Genomic DNA, 20,652 nt, shown 5'->3' on the forward strand with positions numbered 1-20,652 from the left:
GTTGCCCTTCTGACATGCCTTTTCTATCTCCTGCTGTAATTTGTAATCCACATCCCAGCTGCTGTTTGGAGGCCTGTGTACAACTGTCATTAGGATCCTTTTACCCTTGCCATTTCTTAACTCAACCCATAGAGACTCTACACCTGCCGATCCTATGTCTTCCTTTCTAATGATTTAAAATTATTTCTTATGCACAGGGCCACACCACCCCCTCTGCCTACTAACCTATTTTTCTGATACACTGTATATCCTTGGACATTCAACTCCCAATGGCAGCCATCCTTTAGCCAAGTTTCAGAGATGGCCACAAAGTCAACCTTGCCAATCTGTAGCTAATTTTCAAGATTGTCCATTTTATTTCTTGTGTTGCGTGCATTCAAATACAACACTCTCAGTCCAGTATTTGTTGCTTTCCGTTTTAACTGCACCATGCCTCCATTGCCCTGTAAATTACTTCACTGGCTGTGATTATGCCTCATCTCCTACCTGTTCTTTCTATCATCTCTTGTTGCACGCTATCTTTGATTTATTTCTGTTTTCCCCTTCGTCAGCCCTAATACTCTGGTTCTCATCCCCCTGCCAAATTAGTAATGATCTTTCAAGAATCAATAGATTCTGGAATAGTTCCAGAGGACTGGAAAATTGAAAATGTAATTTCATGCTTCAAAATGTGAGAGAGGCAGAAGAAAACAAATTATAGGTCAGTTAGTATGACCTCAGTGGTTGGGAAGATGTTGGAGTCGATTGTTAAAGATGTGGTTTTGGGGTACTTGGAAGCACATGATAAAATAGGCAGAGTCCGCATGGTTTCCTTAAGGGAAATTCTGCTGGAATACTTTGAAGAAATATTAAGGAGGGTGGATAAAGGAGAATCAGCCAATGTTGTGTACTTGGATTTTCAGAAGGCCTTTGACAAGATGCTGCACATAAGGCTGCTAACCTGTTAAGAGCCCATCATATTACAGGAAATACTAGCACAGATGGAGCATTGGCCTATTGTCAGGAGGCAATGAGTGGGAATAAACGGAACTTTTTCTGGTTCGCTGCCAGTGACTCTTCTGGGGCAGGTGGGACCTGTACAAAATGGACGGTTTGCGCTAGGATCCAAGGGATCCAATATTCTTGTGGGCAGATTTACTGGAGCTGTTGCGAATGGTTTAAACTAATTTGGCAAGGGGATGAGAGCCAGGATTATCAGCTGAGGATGAGACAGCAGGTTTACAAGTAGACGATGGGTATAATATGAATGTAAGGAAGGACAAGCCAGTTATTGGGTGCAAATGCAGACAGAGCAAGGAGTTAAATTGTCTCACAGAGGCAAAATTCAAAAGGGCGAAGAATGCAGGACTAAAGATGCTGTCTTTAAATGCACGTAACATTTGGAATAAGGTGGATGAACTTGTGGCGCAATTAGAGATTGGTTATTATGACACTGTGGCATCACTGAGGCCATAGTTGGGAGCTGAATGTCAAAGGATATAGGACAGGCAGGAAAGTATAGGTGGTGGTGTGGCTCTGTTAGTAAGAGATGGAATTACATCTTTAGAAAGAGCTGACAAAGAGTCAAAGAATGTTGAATCTTTGTGGGTGGAGTGAAGAAATTGCAAGGGTAAAAAAAAATTATGTGAATCATATATAACCCTTCAAGTATTCACCAAGATGTGGGGCTGAGATTGCAAAGGAAGCTGGAAAAGGCATGTAATAAGGACACAATTGTAATAATGGACTTCAATATGCAAGGGGATTGGGGAAATCAGTTTGGCATTGGATCGCAAAACAAGGAATGTGTTGAATGCCTACAAGATGGCTTTTTAGAGCAGATTGTGCTTGAGCCTACTTGGGGAAAGGCTATATTAGATTGAGTGTTGTGTAATAACCCAGACCTTACTAAAGAAACCCCTAGGGATCAGTGATCATAATATGATCATAACTCACATGTATCAGTATTGCAATGGAATAAAGGGAACCACAAAGTCAGCCTGCCCAGGTGGATTGAAGGAGTTAACTGGCAGGTATGACAGCAGATCAGAGATGGCTGAAGTTTCTGGGAATAGTTCATAAGGCCCAGGAAAGATATGTCCCACAGAGGAAGAAGTTCTCAAATGGTGGGTGTAGGCAACCATGTCTGACGAAGGAAGTTAAGGACTGCATAAAAGCCAATGAAAGGACATTTAAGGTAGCAAAAGTGAGTGGGAAGATAGTTGACTGGAAAATGATGCTAGTGAGGTAGTAATGGGGGACAAAGATGAATTTAATGGGTACTTTGCATCTGTCTTCACTGTGGAAGATACTGCAGTGTACCAGAGGTCTGTGAGTGTCAGGGAGCAGGAGTGAGTGCCGTTGCTTTTACAAAGGAAAAAGTGCTATGTAAGCTCAAAGGTTGTAAGGTGGATAAGTCACCGGACCAGATGGACTACATCCCAGAGGCCTGAGAAAGGTTGCTGAAGAGATAACAGATGCATTGGTCATGGTCTCAGGTTGCTGAAGAGATAACAGATGCATTGGTCATGGTCTTTCAAGAATCACTTGATTCTGACATGGTCCCTGAGGACTGGAGAATTCCAAGTGTCACTCCACTCTTTGAGAATGGATGAAGGCAAAAGAAAGGAAATCACAGGCCAGTTAACCTAACCTCAGAGGTTGGGAAAGTGTTGGACTCTATTATTAAGGATGAGGTTTTGGGATATTTGGAGACTAACGATAACAAAATCAAAGTCAGCATGGTTTCTGTAAAGGGAAATCTTGCCTGACAAATCTGTTCGAGTTCTTCGAGGAAGTAACAAGCAGTGTGGACAAAGGAGAGGCTGGATGTCATTTATTTGGATTTTCAGAAAGCATTTGATAAGGTGTCAAACAAGAGACTGCTTAACAAGATAAAATTCAATGGTTTTACATGAAAGGTACTGGCATGGATAGCGGAATGGCCAACAGGCAGGAGGCAGCGAGTGGGAATAAAAGGGGCCTTTTCTTGTTGGCTGCCAGTGACTAGTGGTGTTCTTCAGGGGTAAGTATTGGGACCGCTACTTTTCACATTGTTTGATGGAATTGATGGCTTTGTGGCAAAATTGGCGGACGATATGAAGATAGGTGGAGTGGTAGGTAGTGCTGAGAAAGCAATGCAATTACAGCAGGACTTAGACAAATTGGAAGATTGGGCAAAAAATGTGGCAGATGGAATACAGTGTTGGGAAATATATGAGAATGCATTTTGGTAAAAGGAACAATAGTGCAGACTATTGTCTAAATGGGGAGAAGGTTCAGACATCAGAATGCAGAGGGACTTAGGAGTTCTCGTGCAAGGCTCCCAGAAGGTTAATTTTACAGGTTAAGCAAATGCAATGTTGGCATTTATTTCAAGGAGAATAGAATATGAAAGCAAAGAGATAATGCTGGGCCTTTATAAGACATTAGTCAGGCCACACTTGGAGTATGTCAACAGTTTTGGGCCCCATATCTCAGAAAGGATGTGTTGTCATTGTTGAGATTCCAGAGGAGCTTCACGAGGATGATTCCAGGAATGAAGGGGTTAACATACTAGCAGCTTTGGGCCTGTACTCACTGGACTTTAGAAGAATGCAGGGGATCTCATTGAAACCAAGCAAATGTTGAAAGGACTAGATAGAGTGGATGTGGAGAGAATATTTCCAATGGTGCGGGGTATCCAGAACTAGAGGGTAAAGCCTCAAAATTGAGGGGCGACCCTTTAGGACAGAGATAAGGAAGATTTTTTTTTGCCAGCGAATATTGAATCTGTAGAATGCTCTGCCACAGACTGTGGTGGAGGCCAAGTCTGTGTGTATATTTAAGGTGCAAGTTGATTGTTTCCTGATTGGTCAGGGCATCAAAGGATATGGTGAGAATGCAAGCTGAGTGGGATCCAGGATCAGCCGTGATGGAATGGCAGAGCAGACTTGATGGGCTGAGTGGCCTAATTCTGCTCCTATGTCTTATGAAGTTAGTATCTATTTCAAGAGAACTAGAATATAAAAGGAAGGATATAATGTTGAGGCTTTATAAAACAATGGTGAGGCCTCATTTGAAGTATTGTGAGCAGAATTGAGCCCCTTATCGAAGAAAGCATGTACTGACATTGGAGAGTGTTCAAAGGAGATTCAAAATGATGATCAGGGATTGAAACGTTTGTCATATGTGGAGCGTTTGATGGTTCTGGCTCTCTATCATTGGAATTCAGAAGAATGAGGAGTGACCTCATTAATACCTCTTGAAGTTTCAAAGGCCTCGATAGAGTGAATGTTTCCTCTGGTGTGGGAGTCTAAGACCAGAGGACATTGCCTCAGAATAGAGGAACGTCTTCTTAGGATGGAGATGAGGAGGAATTCCTTTATCCAGAGAGCGGTGAATCTGGAATTCGTTGCCAAAGGTGGCTCTGGAGGCCAAGTCATTGAGTATATTTCAGGTGGATTTTGATAGATTCTTGATTAGTTTGGGCATCATTAGGTTGGACATCAAGAAGGTAAAAATGAAATACGAAAGTAAGCTGGCCAATAATATTAAGAGAATGCTAAAAGATTCTTCAGATACATAAAGTGAAAAAAAGAGATGAGAGTGGATAACAGACCACTGAAAACAATGCTGGAGAGGTAGTATGGGGTAGTAATGAGGTAGTTATTGGAAGTACAGTATATTCTGAGGGTCTTGATATATAAGTATTTGGATAAACATGGGCTAATTAAGGATAGTCAGCATGGCTTTGTGCATGGTAGGTCACGTCCAACCAAACTTAGAGTTTTTGAGGAAGCCACCTGGAATGTTAATGAAGGCAAGGCAGTGGATGTTGTATACATGGATATTAGTAAGACAACTGACAAGGTCCAGCACAGGAGGTTGGTCAAGAAGATTTAGTCACTCTGCCTTCAAAATGAGGTAGTAAATTGGATTGGACATTGGTTTTGTGGGAGAAGCTAGAGAGTGATAGTAAGTGGTTGCCTTTCTGACTGGAGGCCTGTGACAAGTGGAGTGCCAGAAGGATTGGTGCTGGGTCCTTCGTCAGAATCAGAATCAAAGTTTATTATCACCGGCATGAAATTTGTTAACTTAGCAGCAGCAGTTCAATGCAATGCATAACATAGGAGGAAAAAAAGTAATAAATAAAAAAAATAAATAAATTACAGTCTGTCATCTATATAAAGGATCCGGATGATAATGTGGTTAACTGAATCAGCAAATTTGTGGATGACACCAAGATTGGGGATGTAGTGGACCAAAGAAGGCGATCATGGCTTGCAGTGGGATCTAGACCAGCTGGAAAATGGTCTGGAAAATGGCAGGTACAGAGGAGATGTCAGTGGTAAGTTTTTTTTATGCAGAGAGTGGTGAGTGCATGGAATGGGCTGCCAGTGACAGTGGTGGAGTTGGATACAACAGGGTCTTTTAAGAGGTTCCTGGATAGGTACATGGAGTTTAGAAAAAGGGAGGGCTATGGGTAATCCTAGGTAATTTCTAAATTAAGTACATGTTCAGCACAGCATTGTGGGCTGAAGGGCCTTTATTGTGCTGCAGGTTTTCTATGTTTCTATGTTTCACTGCGCACCTATGCTATACTCCGTCCACCAGAAAAAGCATGATCTCCCAGTAGCCACCTATTTAAATTCTACTTCCCATTCCTACTCCGACATGGCCTCCTCCACTGCATTGATGAGGCCACATTCAAGTTGGAGGAGCAACATCTTATATTCCATCTGGGTAGCCTTCAACCTGATAGCATGAACATTGATTTCTCAAATTTCCAATGATTGCCTCCCCTTTCTCTTTCATCATTTCTCTTTCCTTTTTCCCTCTCTCACCTCATCTCCTTATCTTTCCTACCTCCCTCTGGTTATCCCCCACCTTCTGTTTCTTCCATGGTCTTCTACCCTCTCCTATCAGATTCCCCATTCTCCAACTCTTTATCTCTTTCACCCCTCTCCCCTCCAGTTTCACTACCACCTACCACCTTCTACTTTTTCCTTGCCTCCCACCCCACTCTGACTTCTCATCTTTTTCTCCAGTTCTGACGAAGAGTTGGCCCGAAACATCAACTGTTTATTCTTTCCATATATTGCTGCCTTCCTCATCCAAGTCATTTACAAAATTCAGTAACAGCAGGGATCCCAAAACAGCTCCCTATGGAACACCACCAGTTACTGACCTCCAGCTATAATATGCTCCATCTACAACCACCCTCTACCTTCTACAGGCAAGCCAATTCTGAATTCACGTGGACAAATTTTCCTCCTGAATTTCTGAATCAGCATACAAGGGGGAACCTAATCAAGTACCTTACGAAAACCATATCCACTGCTCTAATTTCATCAATGTGATTTGCCACATCATCAAAAAATTCAGTCAGATTTGTGAGGCATGACCTGCCATTCACAAAGCCTTGCTGATTGTCCCTAATCAGGCTATGCTTCTCCAAATACTTGTAAATCCCATCTCTAAGAATTTTCTCTTGTATTTTCCCACCAATGAAGTAAGTTTCATTGGTCTATAATTCCCAGAGTTATCCCTACTCCCTTTCCTGAATAGGAATAATATTTGCCACCATCCGATCATCTGCTACTAATCCTGTGACCAGTGTGGATACAAAAATCACTGCCAAAGGCACAGTGATCTCTTCCCTCATTTCCTGTAACAACCTGTGATATAACCTGTCCAAACCTAGGAACTTGTGTATCTTAGTGTTTTTCAAAGGTTCCAGCACATGCTCTTTCTTAATGTTGACATGTTCTAATATATCAGCCTGTTTTAAGCTGTCCTTACAAATGTCAAGTTTCCTCTCACTGGTGAATACTGAAGCAAAGTACTCATTAAGGACCTCCCCTAACTTCCCTGACTCTGTTTTCGTTTTATCCTGATCAGTCCTACCTTTACTCTAGTCATCCTCCTGTTCTTCACTTATGTGTAGAATGCCTTGGGATATTCCTTAATTCTACTTGGCAAGACCTTCTCTTGCACCTTTCTACCTCTTACTAGTCTACTCTTAAGCTCCGTTCTAGCTACCTTGTAACTCTTCAGAGTTCTATCTGATCCTTGATTCCTAAACCTTAAGAAGATTCTTTCTTCCTCTTACAAAAAAATCTGCAGATGCTGGAAATCCAAGCAACACACAGAAAGTGCTAGAGGAACTCAGCAGGCCAGGCAGCATCTATGGAAATGAGTACAGTCGATGTTTTGAGCCAAGACCTTTTGGCAAGACTGGAGAAAAGGCTGAGGAGTAGATTTAAAAGCTGGGGGGAGGAGAGAGAGAAACAGAAGATGATAGGTGAAACCTGAAGGGGGAAGGATGAAGTAAAGATCTGAAAAGTTGATTAGTGAAGGAGATACAGGACTGGAGAAGGGGGAGTCTGATAGAAGAGGACAGAAGCCTTGGAAGAAAGAAAAGGGGGGAGGAGCACCAAAGGGAGGCAATGGGTAGTCAAGGAGATAAGGTGTGAGAGGGAAAAGGAGATGGGGAATGATGAAGGGGTGAGGGGGAGGAATACCGGAAGTTTGAGAAATTGATGTTCATGCCATCATGAGGCTACCCAGACGGAATATAAGGTATTGTTCCTCCAACCTAAGTGTGGCTTCATCATGACAGTCAGTGGAGGAGGCCATGGATAGACATATCAGAATGGGAATGGGAAGTGGAATTAAAATGGATGGCCACGGGGAGATCCCACTTATTCTGGTGGACGGAGCATAGAGGCGTAGGTTCTTCATCTTGACTAGATATTCCATATCTCTTGTCAACCATGATTCCTACACTCTACCATTCTTCCTCTTCCTCAATGGGACAAACACATCCAGAACCCCATGCTGGTGCTCCATAAACAACCGTCACATTTCTGTTGCGCATTTCTCTGAGTACATCCATTCACAATTTATGCTCCCAAATTCCTGACTAATAGCAACAAAATTCCATTTCTTCCAATTAAATACAGTACTTTGCCATACAGTCTTCTCCTATCCCTGTCCAAGGCTATGGTAAAGGTCAGGGAGTTTGGGTAACTGTCTCTGAAATGCACCTTTTCTCTATGCCAGTCTCTCCACCTCCTAACCCCACTCTCTATCCCTCTCATCTCCCTCTATCCCACTTCCCTACATGCATGCTCCATCCCCCTTTCCACCCTCCAGCCCCCAATCTCCAACCCTCTCTCCATCCTACTTTCATTGCCACTCTCTCCATTTTTGCATCCCTCATCCTCTCTATCTCCTTCTCTGGCCATCTCCATCCCCCTGTCATTACATCTCCCCATCTTCTTTCTATCTTCCTGTCCCACTCCCCACCTCCCTTCCTCTCTCTGTCCATCTCTCCCTGTCCCTCCCCCATCCCCCTCTCATTTTCCATCCCTTCCTATTTCCCTAAACCTCTCTTGCTAGATTTTCTTTCCATCTCCCTCTCCCCAACTTCCTCTCTCCAGTTCCAGCATTCTCCCTTCCCCCATTTTTTCTCCAACTTCCCCTCCCTCTCCACAATATAGCTGTCACTCTCACAATCTCCCTGGGCCCTCTGTCAGGCCTGCATCTTCAACTGTCTCTGCTTCACTCCTTCGCCCTGTTCTCCTCCCCATCAAACTCTCCCGCCTTTCCTCATAACCTCTTCTCTCAAACTTCTCCTCTTTCCCTCTAACTGATTCTCTCCATTTCTCCCACCACTCTCTCTCTACTCCTCTAACTATTGCTGCTCCTTTCTTAATCTCTCTGGCTCATCTGACCCTGTGGTGCAGAAGGGTGGCACGGAGAAGAGGAGAGCTGTCGTCATTGGAGATTCCATAGTCAGGGGAGCAGACAGCAGATTTTGTGGACGTGAGAAGGACACCCACATGGTTTGTTGCCTCCCGGGTGCCAGGGTCCGGGATGTCTCTGACCGGGTGCACGACATCCTGGTACGAGAGGGAAAGCAATCAGAAGTCGTGATAAATGTTGGCACCAACGACATAGGCAGGAAGAGGGATGAGGTCCTGAAGTGTGAGTTTCGGGAACTAGGCAGAAGGCTGAAAAACAGGACCTCAAGGGTGGCGTTCTCAGGGTTGCTGCCAGTGCTACGTGATAGTGATGGTAAGAATTGGAGGAGATGGCAGTTGAATGCGTGGCTGAGGAGTTGGTGCAGGGAGCAGGGTTTTAGATTGGGATCTCTTCTGGGGAAGGTGGGACCTGTACAGATTGGATGGGTCGCACCTGAACTCGAGGGGGAGCAATATCCTTGCAGGTAGGTTTGCTAGCATGGTTCGGGAGGGTTCGCGATAAAGCAGTGAAAGAAGTACATGGAGTAAAGCCAGATCTAACATATAGAGAGGCCTTGAGGGAAGAGAAGCAGAATAAACGGTGTAAAGGTAGTAAGGTAGAAGGGCTAAAGTGTGTGTACTTCAATGCAAGAAGCATCAGGAACAAAGGTGATGAACTGAGAGTTTGAATGCATACATGGGATTATGATGTGGTGGCCTTTATAGAGACTTGGCTGGCACCAGGGCAGGAATGGATTCTCAATATTCCTGAATTTCAGTGCTTTAAAAGGGATAGAGAGGGGGGGAAAGGGGAGGAGGTATGGCATTACTGGTCAGGGATACTATTACAGCTACAGAAAGGGTGGGTAACATAACAGGATCTTCTTTTGAGTCAGTATGGGTGGAAGTCAGGAACAGAAAGGGAGCAGTTACTCTGTTGGGAGTATTCTATAGGCCCCCTGGTAACAGCAGAGATACAGAGGAGCAGATTGGGAGGCAGATTTTGGAAAGGTGCAAAATTAACAGGGCTGTTATCATGGGTGACTTTAACTTCCCTAATATTGATTGGCACCTGATTAGTTCCAAGGGTTTAGACAGGGCAGAGTTTGTTAAATGTGTCCAGGACATATGTTGACAGGCCGACTAGGGGGAATGCCGTACTAGATCTAGTAGTAGGTAACGAACCGGGTCAGGTCACAGATGAGCACCTGGGGGACAGTGACCACTGCTCCCTGGCCTTCAGCATTATCATGGAAAAGGGTAGAATCAGAGAGGACAGGAACATTTTTAATTGGGGAAGGGCAAATTATGAGGCTATAAGGCTAGAAATTGCGGGTGTGAATTGGGATGATGTTTGTGCAGGGAAATGTACTATGGACATGTGGTCAATGTTTAGAGATCTCTTGCAGGATGTTAGTGGTAAATTTGTCCCAGTGAGAAAGATAAAGAATGGTAGCGTGAAGGAACCATGGGTGACAAGTGAGGTGGAAAATCTAGTCAGGTGGAAGAAGGCAGCATACATGAGGTTTAGGAAGCAAGGATCAGATGGATCTATTGAGAAATATAGGGTAGCAAGAAAGGAGCTTAAGAAGCGGCTGAGAAGAGCAAGAAGGGGGCTTGAGAAGGCCTTGGCGAGTGAGGTAAAGGAAAACCCCAAGGCATTCTTCAATTATGTGAAGAACAAAAGGATGACAGGAGTGAAGGTAGAATCGATTAGAGATAAAGGTGGGAAGATGTGCCTGGAGGCTGTGGAAGTGAGCGAGGTCCTCAATGAATACTTCTCTTTTGTATTCACCAATGAGAGGGAACCTGATGACGGTGAGGATAATATGAGTGAGGTTGATGTTCTGGAGCATGTTGATATTAAGGGAGAGGTGGTGTTGGAGTTATTAAAATACATTAGGATGGATAAGTCCCCAGGGCCGGACGGAATATTCCCCAGGCTGCTTCACGAGGCGAGGGAAGAGATTTCTGAGCCTCTGGCTAGGAGCTTTACCTCCTCGTTGTCGACAGGAATGGTACCGGAGGATTGAATGGAAGCAAATGTTGTCTCCTTGTTCAAAAAAGGTAGTAGGGATAGTCTGGGTAATTATAGACCAGTGAGCCTTATGTCTGTGGTGGGAAAGCTGTTGGAAAAGATTCTTAGAGATAGGATCTATGGGTATTTAGAGAAACATGGTCTGCTCAGGGACAGTCAGCATGGCTTTGTGAAGGGAAGATCATGTCTAACAAGCTACACGGAGTTCTCTGAGGAGGTGACCAGGCATATAGATGTGGGTAGTGCAGTGGATGTGATCTACATGGATTTTAGTAAGGCATTTGACAAGGTTCCACATGATAGGCTTATTCAGAAAGTCAGAAGGCATGGGATCCAGGGAAGTTTGGCCAGGTGGATTCTGAATTGGCTTGCCTGAAGAAGGTGAGGGTCGTGGTGGAGGGAGTACATTCGGATTGGAGGGTTTTGACTGGTGGTGTCACACAACGATCGGTTCTGAGACCTCTTCTTCTCGTGATTTTTTTAATGACCTGAATGTCGGGGTAGAAGGGTGGGTTGGAAAGTTGTAGAGTGGTGGTGTTGTAAATAGTGTAGAGGATTGTCGAAGATTGCAGAGAGACATTGATAGGTTGCAGAAGTGGGCTGAGATGTGGCAGATGGAGTTCAACCCGGAGAAGTGTGAGGTGGTACACTTTGGAAGGACAAACTCTAAGGCAGAGTACAAAGTAAATGGCAGGATACTTGGCAGTGTGGAGGAGCAGAGGGATCTGGGGGTACATGTCCACAGATCCCTGAAAGTTGCCTCACAGGTAGATAGGGTAGTTAAGAAAGCTTATGGGGTGTTAGCTTTCATAAGTCAAGGGATAGAGTTTAAGAGTTGTGAGGTAATGATGCAGATCTATAAAACTCTGGTTAGGCCACACTTGGAGTACTGTGTCCAGTTCTGGTCGCCTCTCTATAGGAAGGATGTGGAAGCATTGGAAAGGGTACAGAGGAGATTTACCAGGATGCTGCCTGGTTTAGAGAGTATGCATTATGATCAGAGATTAAGGGAGCTAGGGCTTTACTCTTTGGAGAGAAGGAGGATGAGAGGAGACATGATTAAGAGGAATAGATAGAGTGGATAGCCAGTGCCTCTTCCCCAGGGCACCACTGCTCAATACAAGAGGACATGGCTTTAAGGTAAGGGGTGGGAAGTTCAAGGGGGATATTGGAGGAAGGTTTTTCACTCAGAGACTGGTTGGTGTGTGGAATACACTGCCTGAGTCAGTGGTGGAGGCAGATACACTAGTGAAATTTAAGAGACTACTGGACAAGTATATGGAGGAATTTAAGGTGGGGGGTTATATGGGAGGCAGGGTTTGAGGGTCGGCACAACAATGTGGGCCGAAGGGCCTGTACTATGCTGTACTATTCTATGTTCTATTTCCATTGCCTCTCTATATTATCCTCCCACCCCTCTTTCCCTATCTCTCTGTTTCTCTCTGTTCCCTATTCCCATTCCACACGCAACCACTTTGTTTCTCCTCCCACCCTTGTTGTCCATCTCACTCCAATTGTCCCAGTCACTCCCATGTTTTATTCCCACATCATATTTCCTGTCCCATTCTATCTATTTTCCATTTGCATCACCTTTTCCTTTCCCCCATTCTGCACTCTCCACTGTCACTCTGAATGCCACTCTCTAGCTCTTCATTTACCACTCTGCCTTCCCCCATTTCCCTCTCATTTCTACTTACATAGCCTCTCCCACTCCATTGCCCATGATCAATTATCCTGTCCGCAGATTCACGTTCACCAGCCTCCTGTTCTGTTTCTGTCCATCCAGCTGTCATCTACATTCTCCATCTCACACTCTAACTATCTGTGCCTTTGTCCCTCTCTTTCACATTCTCCATCCCTAGCCCACTCTGCTTTCTATCTTTTCTCTCTCTCCCTTCTCACTCTCCACATTCTCTTTAGCTGACCCTGTCTGTACTTACTTTGAGACACAGGGGAGGGTCAGGAGGAGTATAGGTTGGGGTAAGGAGTTAAAAAGGGTTCGGCCAGGAGAACACAGAGAGGCTACAATAGGCCATTGGTGAAAAAGGTGAAGACAAATGCCTTGTGGTGTAATTAGGGACCAAAGGGGAAATAGTGTGAGGCATCGGAGGACATGGGAGAAGTCGTAATCAGCATTTGCAAAGGAGAGAGACATTGCAGTATAGATTTCAGGGAGGGAACAGGGTGTTCTGGAACAGATTGAGGAAGCGTTAGATGTCATATAATGCAGTAAGTGGATATACCTCTCGGGCCTAATGAGGTTCACCAGGCTGTTGTGAACACAAGAGATTCTGCAGATGCTGGAATACCAGAGCAATATACACAAAATACTGAAGGAAATCAGCAGGTCAGACTGCATCTCTGGAGAGGAATTAAGAATTGACATCTCAAGCTGAAATCCTTCATCAGGAGCATAGCCTGTTTTAGATAGCATGTGCAATCAGGAGAAGGCGGACAAATTGTGGCAAAGGCTGGGGGGAGACCTGATAAATGTTTATAAGATTTAAGACGGCATTGTTGAAGGCAGGCGACAACTTACTGGCAGTTCCCAAAGCAAGAAGAAACACAACTAAATAATAACACTTTTAACTTAGTAATAACACTTTTTCTTTAAAAAGAATAGTGGTTAATGATTACCACGAACAATGAAGACCCGTGCAAAGGGGAGGCTGAGTCTAGGGTCGAAACGTGTGAGGGAGAGATGGAGTTGGAGGGAGGTTGAGGCATATTTCAGACAGATTCAGAGCAAAGTGGTGGCATGCTTGACACTGAGTCAGGGCATGCAAAGTGCAGAAAAGTCAGGATGAAATGTGGTATGAGGGTCCAGGCCCAGAGCACATCGAAGTGACAGGGCCCAGGTCTTAGATCTAGGAATGGCCTGATGTTTGGATGATTTAAACACCAGGCCAGATGTCAGGACCAGAGTCAGGTCAGTTCTGCTCAAAACTCTGCAACATTTACTCTGTTCTTCACTGCACTGAGGATGTGGGCCTTGTGCAGCTGCTTCAAGCTTCATGACGCTTACTCTGCTCTTCAGTGCACTGAGGCTGTGGGCCTGCTTCAGGCTTCATGTCTGAGGGCTCACTTTCATCCTAAATGCTATTTGCTTCCTTTTATTGTTTGCACAATTTGTTTTTTCTTCTCTCTGCACATTGGGTGTTTGACAGTTTTTTTAATGGATTCTTTCAGGTTTCTTGTTTTGTGGCTGCCAGTACGGAGGCAGATCTCAAGGTTGTATAATTTATACATACTTTGATTATAAATGTATTTTGAACTTGAAGAGGCATAGAAAGAACAACCGACTAGTGTCTTTTTCACAGGGTCAAAATGTCTGACACTTGAGGGCATGCATTTAAGGTGAGAGGGCCTAAGCTCAAGGGGATATGTGGGCTTTTGTTTTATTACACTGACAATGGTGGGTGTCTGTAATAAAATATGCAAGAGGTTCTTAGATAGTCACATGAATGTGCAGAGAATAGAGGGAAATGGACATTGTGCAGACAGAAGGCATATAAAAACCAGTTTAATTAGGTCTGCACAGCATCATGGGTCAAAGGACTTGCTTCTCTACTGCACTGTTCTGTGTTCTCTGTTCAAACAGAGCTACACAACTGCAAAGACCCCTGAAGGTGGCAGCACAGGAAGCCATGGTGGCAGAGAAGAGAAGCTTTCCTTCGTGATCAAGGGCTATGGAATAAACAGAAAGCTGAGTAACTGTACAAGAAATAAATCATCGGTCAGGCCACGGCTGGAGTAAATGTGACGGATACATTTTGAGGTCAGATAGGCGTAGGAACCGTACAGAAATGAGTACAAAATGATGTACAGAGAGGGCGCAGGATTTAAGGTAGGAGGAAGGAGGTTTAAGAGGGATCTGAAGGGTAACTGAGAGTGGTTAATATCTAGAAGGCAGTGCTGGAAGAGGTGAGGGTATCAGAAACAGTCACTGTGTTTGTCAGACCATTAGACAGACAGTTGTACAGAGAATGTATGGAAGGACACAGTGCTAATGTGGCCAAGTGCGATTGCGTAGATGAGAGAAAACATCAAAATGAAAGTGATGGGTGAAAGGCCTGTTACCCGCAGTGTCCAACTCCTTATCTCACTCCCTCCCTCACCCTTGCTAGCTCCCTTCACTTACGGTGAACATTGAGTCGGACGATGGTCTCCTTTCCAGCAGGCAACGCCATGTTACTTGTATGGCAGGTGAACAGGCGGCCAGTGTCCACATCGGTGGGAGTGATGGGGAGGGTGCTGATGGTCGTGGACCTCTTCCCGTCATCCATCACAGCCTGGGAACAGGGAGAAAATCAAGGATGGAGAGCAGAGGTGGAAAGAGGCGGAAGGGGTGTGAGTGGGAAGGAGAAGGAAGTTGTGAAGGGGAGGAGGGGAAGCAAGGGGGAGGAAAGTAAGACTGGGAGAAAGGAGGGAGAGAGATGCAAGGAGAGATGAAGAAAAGGGGATGAGAGCAAAGGAGATGGTGAGGGGAAGGAGGGAGCACAAGGGAATCAAGGAGATGGGAAGGGGAGAAAGGTAGAATAGAGAGGAGGAAGGGAATGAGGGAAGGTTTACGAGGAGAAAGGGGGATGGAATAGAGAGTGGCAGGGATAGAGGCAATGAGAGGGTGGAGAGAGAAGGCAGTGAGAGAATGAATTGAGAGCTGAAGAAAGGGGGAGAGACAAGAGGAGTGAGATGAGGGAGGGAGAAACATGAGGAAGAAAGATGGCGAGAGCGATGGAAATAGAGTTGGGGAGAAAGATGGTGAGAGAGTTGGGGAGAGATGGGGAAAATGAGATGGGGAAAAGTGATGGGAGAGAGGGATGGGGAAGAGAGATAGGGAAGTGAAATGGGGAAGAGAAACGGGAAGAGAGATGTGGAAAAGAAAGGGGAAAAGAGTTGAGGGAGAGAGATGGGTAGGGTAGTGGGGAGAAAGATGGGGAAGACAGATGGGGAAGAGAGAGATTATGAGTGAGAGATGGGGTGAGTGATGGGAAAAGATATGGTGAGTGAAAGATGGGGAGAGAGATGGAGAAGTGAGTTGGAGAGACATGATGGGTGAGGGGGGAGAAAGGTGCAGGAGAGATGGAGAAGAGAGATGTCAGTGAGAGAGATGGTGGGTGAGTGATACAGAAGAAAGATAGGGGAAAGGTAGGGGAGGGAAGTGGGGAAGAGAGGTGGAGGAGAAAGGAGGGGGACAGAGTTGGGGTGAGAAATGGGAAGAGAGTTGGGGAAGAACAGAGGGGAAAGGAGCTGGGGAAGAGAGGTGGGAAAGGGAGGTGGGAAGAGATTGGAGAGGTAGATGAGGAGAGACATGGGGAGAGAAGAGAGACGGCAGAGACAAGTGTAGAGTGGTTGGGAGAGGTGGAGAGAGAAGTGGGAAGGGAAATAGTGTGTGAGAGATGTGGAAGAGCAGTGGGGAAGTGAGATGCGGAGAGAGTTTGGGGGAGAGATGGGTGAAATGGGAAGGGGATTGGTAGAGAGATGAGGAGAAAGATAGGAAAGTGAGGTGGGGAGAGATGTGGGGTAGAAAGTTGAGCGAGAGAGTCGAGGGAGGGTGATGGGGAAGAGAGATGGGGGAGAGAGTTGAGGGTTGAGATGAGGAAGAAAGATGGGGAGAGAAATGTGGGAGAGAGATGGGGAAGAGGGATGTGAAAGTGAGAGAGGGAGATGTGGAAGAGAGATGTGGAGAAAGAATGGGAGAGAGTTGGGAAACAGAATTGGTGAAAAGCAAAGTGAAGAGAGATGGGAGATTTGAGGACAGAAGTGGCAAGGGAGACGATGAGTAAAGATGTGGAAGAGAAGTGGGGGAGTGATGTGGGGAAGAGTGATGGAGAGAGAGTTGGGGAGAGATGATGAGAGAGATGGGGAGAAAGATGGGGTGGGAGATGTGATGGGGAAGAGAGGTGGGAGAGAGAATTGGGGAGGAAGGTGAGGGAGGGAGAGAGGGAAGAGAGATGGGCAAAAGAGACAGGGAGGAAGTTGGGCTAGGAGATGAGGAAGAGAGGTGTTGGACAGAGATGGGAAGAGAGATGTGGTAGATAGGTGGGGGAGAGATGGGGAAGTGAAGTGGGGAGAGAGATAGGTAAGAGAATGGGGAAGAGAGGTAGGGAAGAGAAATGGCGAACATAGAATTGGAGAGATATTCGGAGGGATGGGGAGAGAGGTGGAGAGAGAGTTGAGGGAGAGAGATGGGGAAGATAGATGGAGAGGTGAAAGAAGGTAAAGAGAGATGTTGGGAGAGATGGGGTAGAGTGGTAAGGGAGAAAGATGAGGAGAGATATGGGGTAGAGGGATGGTGAGGAGACATGGAGAAAAGAGCTGTGGCAGAGAGATGTGAAGTGAGATGGGGAAGAGATGTGGGGGAGAGAGATGGATGGAAATAGATGGGAAGGGAGAAATGCAAGAGGGAGATGGCAGAAGAGAGATGCTGAGAGAAGGAAGGGCAAGAAGTAGGGGTGAGCTGCGGGAGAGGAGTGCGGGAGAGAGATGGAGAGAGGGGGAGAGATTGGAGGAACGAGATGAGTGGAGACATGGGGGAGAGAGATGGAAGGAGAGAGATGGGGAGAGAAATGGGGCAGAGAGATGGAGGAGAGGTGAGGAAGTGAAATTGGGAGAGAGATGGGGAGAGGTGGAGAGATTGGGAGATATGGGGAGAGATATAGAGAGATGGAGGAGATGGAGGGGAGGTGGTGGGAGAAAGATGAAGCAGAGAGATTGGGATAGAGTGGGGGTGAGTGAGAAAGAGGGTGAGATGGGAAGAAAGGGAGAGGAGGGAAAGATAAGAGAGGGAGAAGGAAGAGGAAAGGGTGGAAGAGATAGTGTGGGAGACAGATGGGGAAGACAGATGGTAGATAGATGGGGTGAGACAGTTGAGCTGAGAGAGAAAGGAGAGAGGAGGAAACAGAAAGGGGATACAAAGTGGGATGACAGCTGGGGGTGTTAAAGTGAAAGGGTGGGAGAAAGCCGGTTGGAGAGAGAAGGTGGGAGAGAGGGAGAGGGGAGGGCAAGAGATAGGGGTGAGCTGCAGGAGAGGGGTGCGGGTGTGGGTGTGGGAAGAGAGAGTTTAGTGAGAGGGATTAGAGAGAGTGGTTAGAAAGAGTGGTCAGAGAGGGGGTGGTATGATAGAAAAAGGGGATAAAGAGAGGGGAAGGACAGAGAAAGAGTAGGTGGGAGTGAGACGTGAGAGAGAGAAATGGGGGAAGAAGGAAGGGAATTTGGTGGTAGGTGGATATTTTGGTACATATTGGCAACAATATGTCAATGTGAGGAGGTCTTGAAGAGAGATTTTAGGGGGTTAGGTAGAAAGTTGAGAAACAGATCTTCCTCTGGATTGCTGCCTGTGCCACATGCCAGTGAGGGTAAGAATAGGATGATTTGGTAGGTGAATGCATGGCTGAGAAATGGGTGCCAGGGGCAGGTATTAAGATTTATGAATCATTGGGATCTCTTCTGGGGAAGTTAGAACCTGTTCAAAAGATGGAAGAGATGGGAGAGCGTAATGGGAGAGAGATGTGGGGAAAGAGGTTGTGAAGAGATGGGAGAGAGATGTGGGGAAAGAGGTTGTGAGGAGATGGGGGATGAGACAGATGTGGGAGAAAGAGGTGGCGGAAGGTGGTGGGTAGAGTGAAGGAGTAGAAATTGCAAGTGTTCAAAAAGGGTAGAGGGTGGAGCGGCAGTGAGAGGGAAGTACACTGTGGAAGGGAGGTAAAGGAGAGGAATGGGAGAGAAGGAAGGAAGGAGGAAGTTGGTGATAGATGCTTAGGGAAAACATATAGGGGAGGATAATGGGGGCAGATGAGGAAGAGCGATGGGGTGAGATTTGGGGTTATGGGGGAGAGAGAGGGTAGATGGCATGGGGCAAACCTATAGGGGAGGGGGATGGTGGGCAGATATGGAAGCGATGGGAAGAGGGGGTGAGAGTTGGGGGAGACAGATCGGTAAGAGTGAGAATGGAGAGAGGGGAAAGAGAGGGGTGAGAGGTGAATGGAAGAGGGAACAGAATGGGAATGATAATGAGAGATTGGAGAACCAGGTAGTGTGAGACAGACATGAAGGATGGGAAGGGATAGAGAAAGGGGCAATAGAGATGGATTGAGCTAGTTGGGAGTGAGAAGAGGGAGGGGCAATAGTGTGAGAGGGAGTGAAAGGTAAACGTGTGAAGGGGGGGTGACACCTGTGGGAAAGAGCCCAAGAGAGGAAATGTACAGGTAGGTAACGAACACAAGGCTCACCTTGGAGCTGGCAGCCCCTTCCTGCACCGCACCGTCCTGGTACCAAGTGATGTCTGCTGCTGGTTTGGCTCCACGAGCTCGGCATGTTAGGTTGTACATGGAACCTGCTTTCAGCAATATCTCAGGACCATCGTCAATTACAGGGTCATCAGGAGGGACTAGAGGTTGAGCAGAGAAGACCAAGCTCAGGGAATTGTCCTTCAACCATCTCCACCTACTCACTGTCCCCTCACAATTTTTCAAGACTCAGAGATGGGGAGGAAAGGTTACAGGGCAATCAGAGACAAGGTGGGTGTTCGGGGGACAGAGGGATTCAAAGAAAAGGAGAGGTGTGGAGGCCAGAGGGTCTTACAGAGACAGGGAGGGTGTTAGGACCACAGGTGTTTATAGAGGCAGAAGCAGATCTGTGATTACAAACACAGAAGGCAGTTACATTGAAGGGTCAAAGGGTACAGGAGTTCGGGATTAGGAGGGTTTGGTAGCCAGAGGCGGTTAAAGAGATAGGGGATTATTGGGGTTGGAAAGGGTTTCAGAGACAGGGAGGTTTGTAGGGCCCAGAGGGAATTACAGAGGCCAGGAGCGGAGGTGGATCCATTGAGGTGTAGTGGGGGTCCGGCCATTGAGATGGGGAGGTTTGTTGTTGTCGCTGGGGAAGGGAACTGGGGCTCTAGACAGCTTCTCACCCAGCACAGTCAATGTTGCCCTGTCAGACCTGAGAGCCACCTCAGTCGCCTGGCACTCATAGACAGCATCGTCAGACAGATCAGCATTCTGGATCTGCAGGTTGTGCTCCCCCTTCTCCAACTCGCCCACAATACGGTACCGAGGCCATGCTGTAAAAAAAAAAGATGCCCGTCAGAGCAGATAGAGAGATGCCATCGCCCATTCCTCCCACAGCTCACTCCAAGAGAATAGTTTCACAAGGGTAATGGGGATAATCCAGGAATCCATAGACTGGTGAGTATTAAGTCTGTGGTTGAAAAGTTACTAACTTGACTGAGGTTTTCAAGGAGATGACGAAGGTGATTTATGAAACTGTGGAAGTTATTTATTTAGATTTTATTAAGGCTTTTCACAAGGTCCTTCATCGGAGATTCATCCAGAAGATTAAGATGCATGGGATCTACGATGATGAAGCTGTTTGGCTTCAGAGGATGGTGGTCAATGGAACCTGGAGGTCTGTGACCAACGGTGTTCCACAGGAATACGTACTGGGACCTTTGCAGTTTGTGATACATAGAACAGTACATACAGGAATAGGGCACCTAGCCCGCAATGTTGTGCTGAACCACCTAAGAACCAGATCAAAAACACTCTAACACTAATCCCTCCTACCTACACCATGTCCATATCCCTCCATCTTCCTTACACCTATGTGCCTAACCAATCGTCTCTTAAAAGCCTTTAATATATTTTCCTCTACCACCACAGCGAGCAATGCATTCCAGGCGTCCACCACTCTCTGAATAAAAACTTTACGTCTCACATCCCCCTTGAACCTACCTCCTTTCACCTTCAATACATGCCCTCTGGTATTAGACATTTCAACCTTGGGAAATAGATATTCTCTGTACACTCTACCTATGCCTCTCATAATCGTGTAAACCTCTTCAGATTTCCTCTCAGTCTCTGATGCTGCAGAGAAAACAACCCAGGTTTATCCAGCACCTTGTGA

General features: G+C 46.1%; 1 protein-coding gene across 3 annotated transcripts in view; it reads right to left on the reverse strand.

The window, feature by feature from the left end:
* Positions 1-20,652, reverse strand: part of LOC134355354 (kin of IRRE-like protein 1) — a 152,546-nt gene that overhangs the window by 69,562 nt on the left and 62,332 nt on the right. For all 3 annotated transcript variants that reach the window (XM_063065120.1, XM_063065118.1, XM_063065119.1), the window contains 3 exons: positions 19,661-19,810; positions 18,978-19,135; positions 14,888-15,038 (listed from right to left, as the gene is read on the reverse strand). In XM_063065120.1, the coding sequence (XP_062921190.1) occupies positions 14,888-15,038; positions 18,978-19,135; positions 19,661-19,810 (459 nt within the window). The remainder of the gene's footprint in view (positions 1-14,887; positions 15,039-18,977; positions 19,136-19,660; positions 19,811-20,652) is intronic.

This window comes from Mobula hypostoma, chromosome 13 (assembly GCF_963921235.1).
Source record: "Mobula hypostoma chromosome 13, sMobHyp1.1, whole genome shotgun sequence".
In the NCBI taxonomy this organism is placed as follows: Eukaryota; Metazoa; Chordata; class Chondrichthyes; order Myliobatiformes; family Myliobatidae; genus Mobula; species Mobula hypostoma.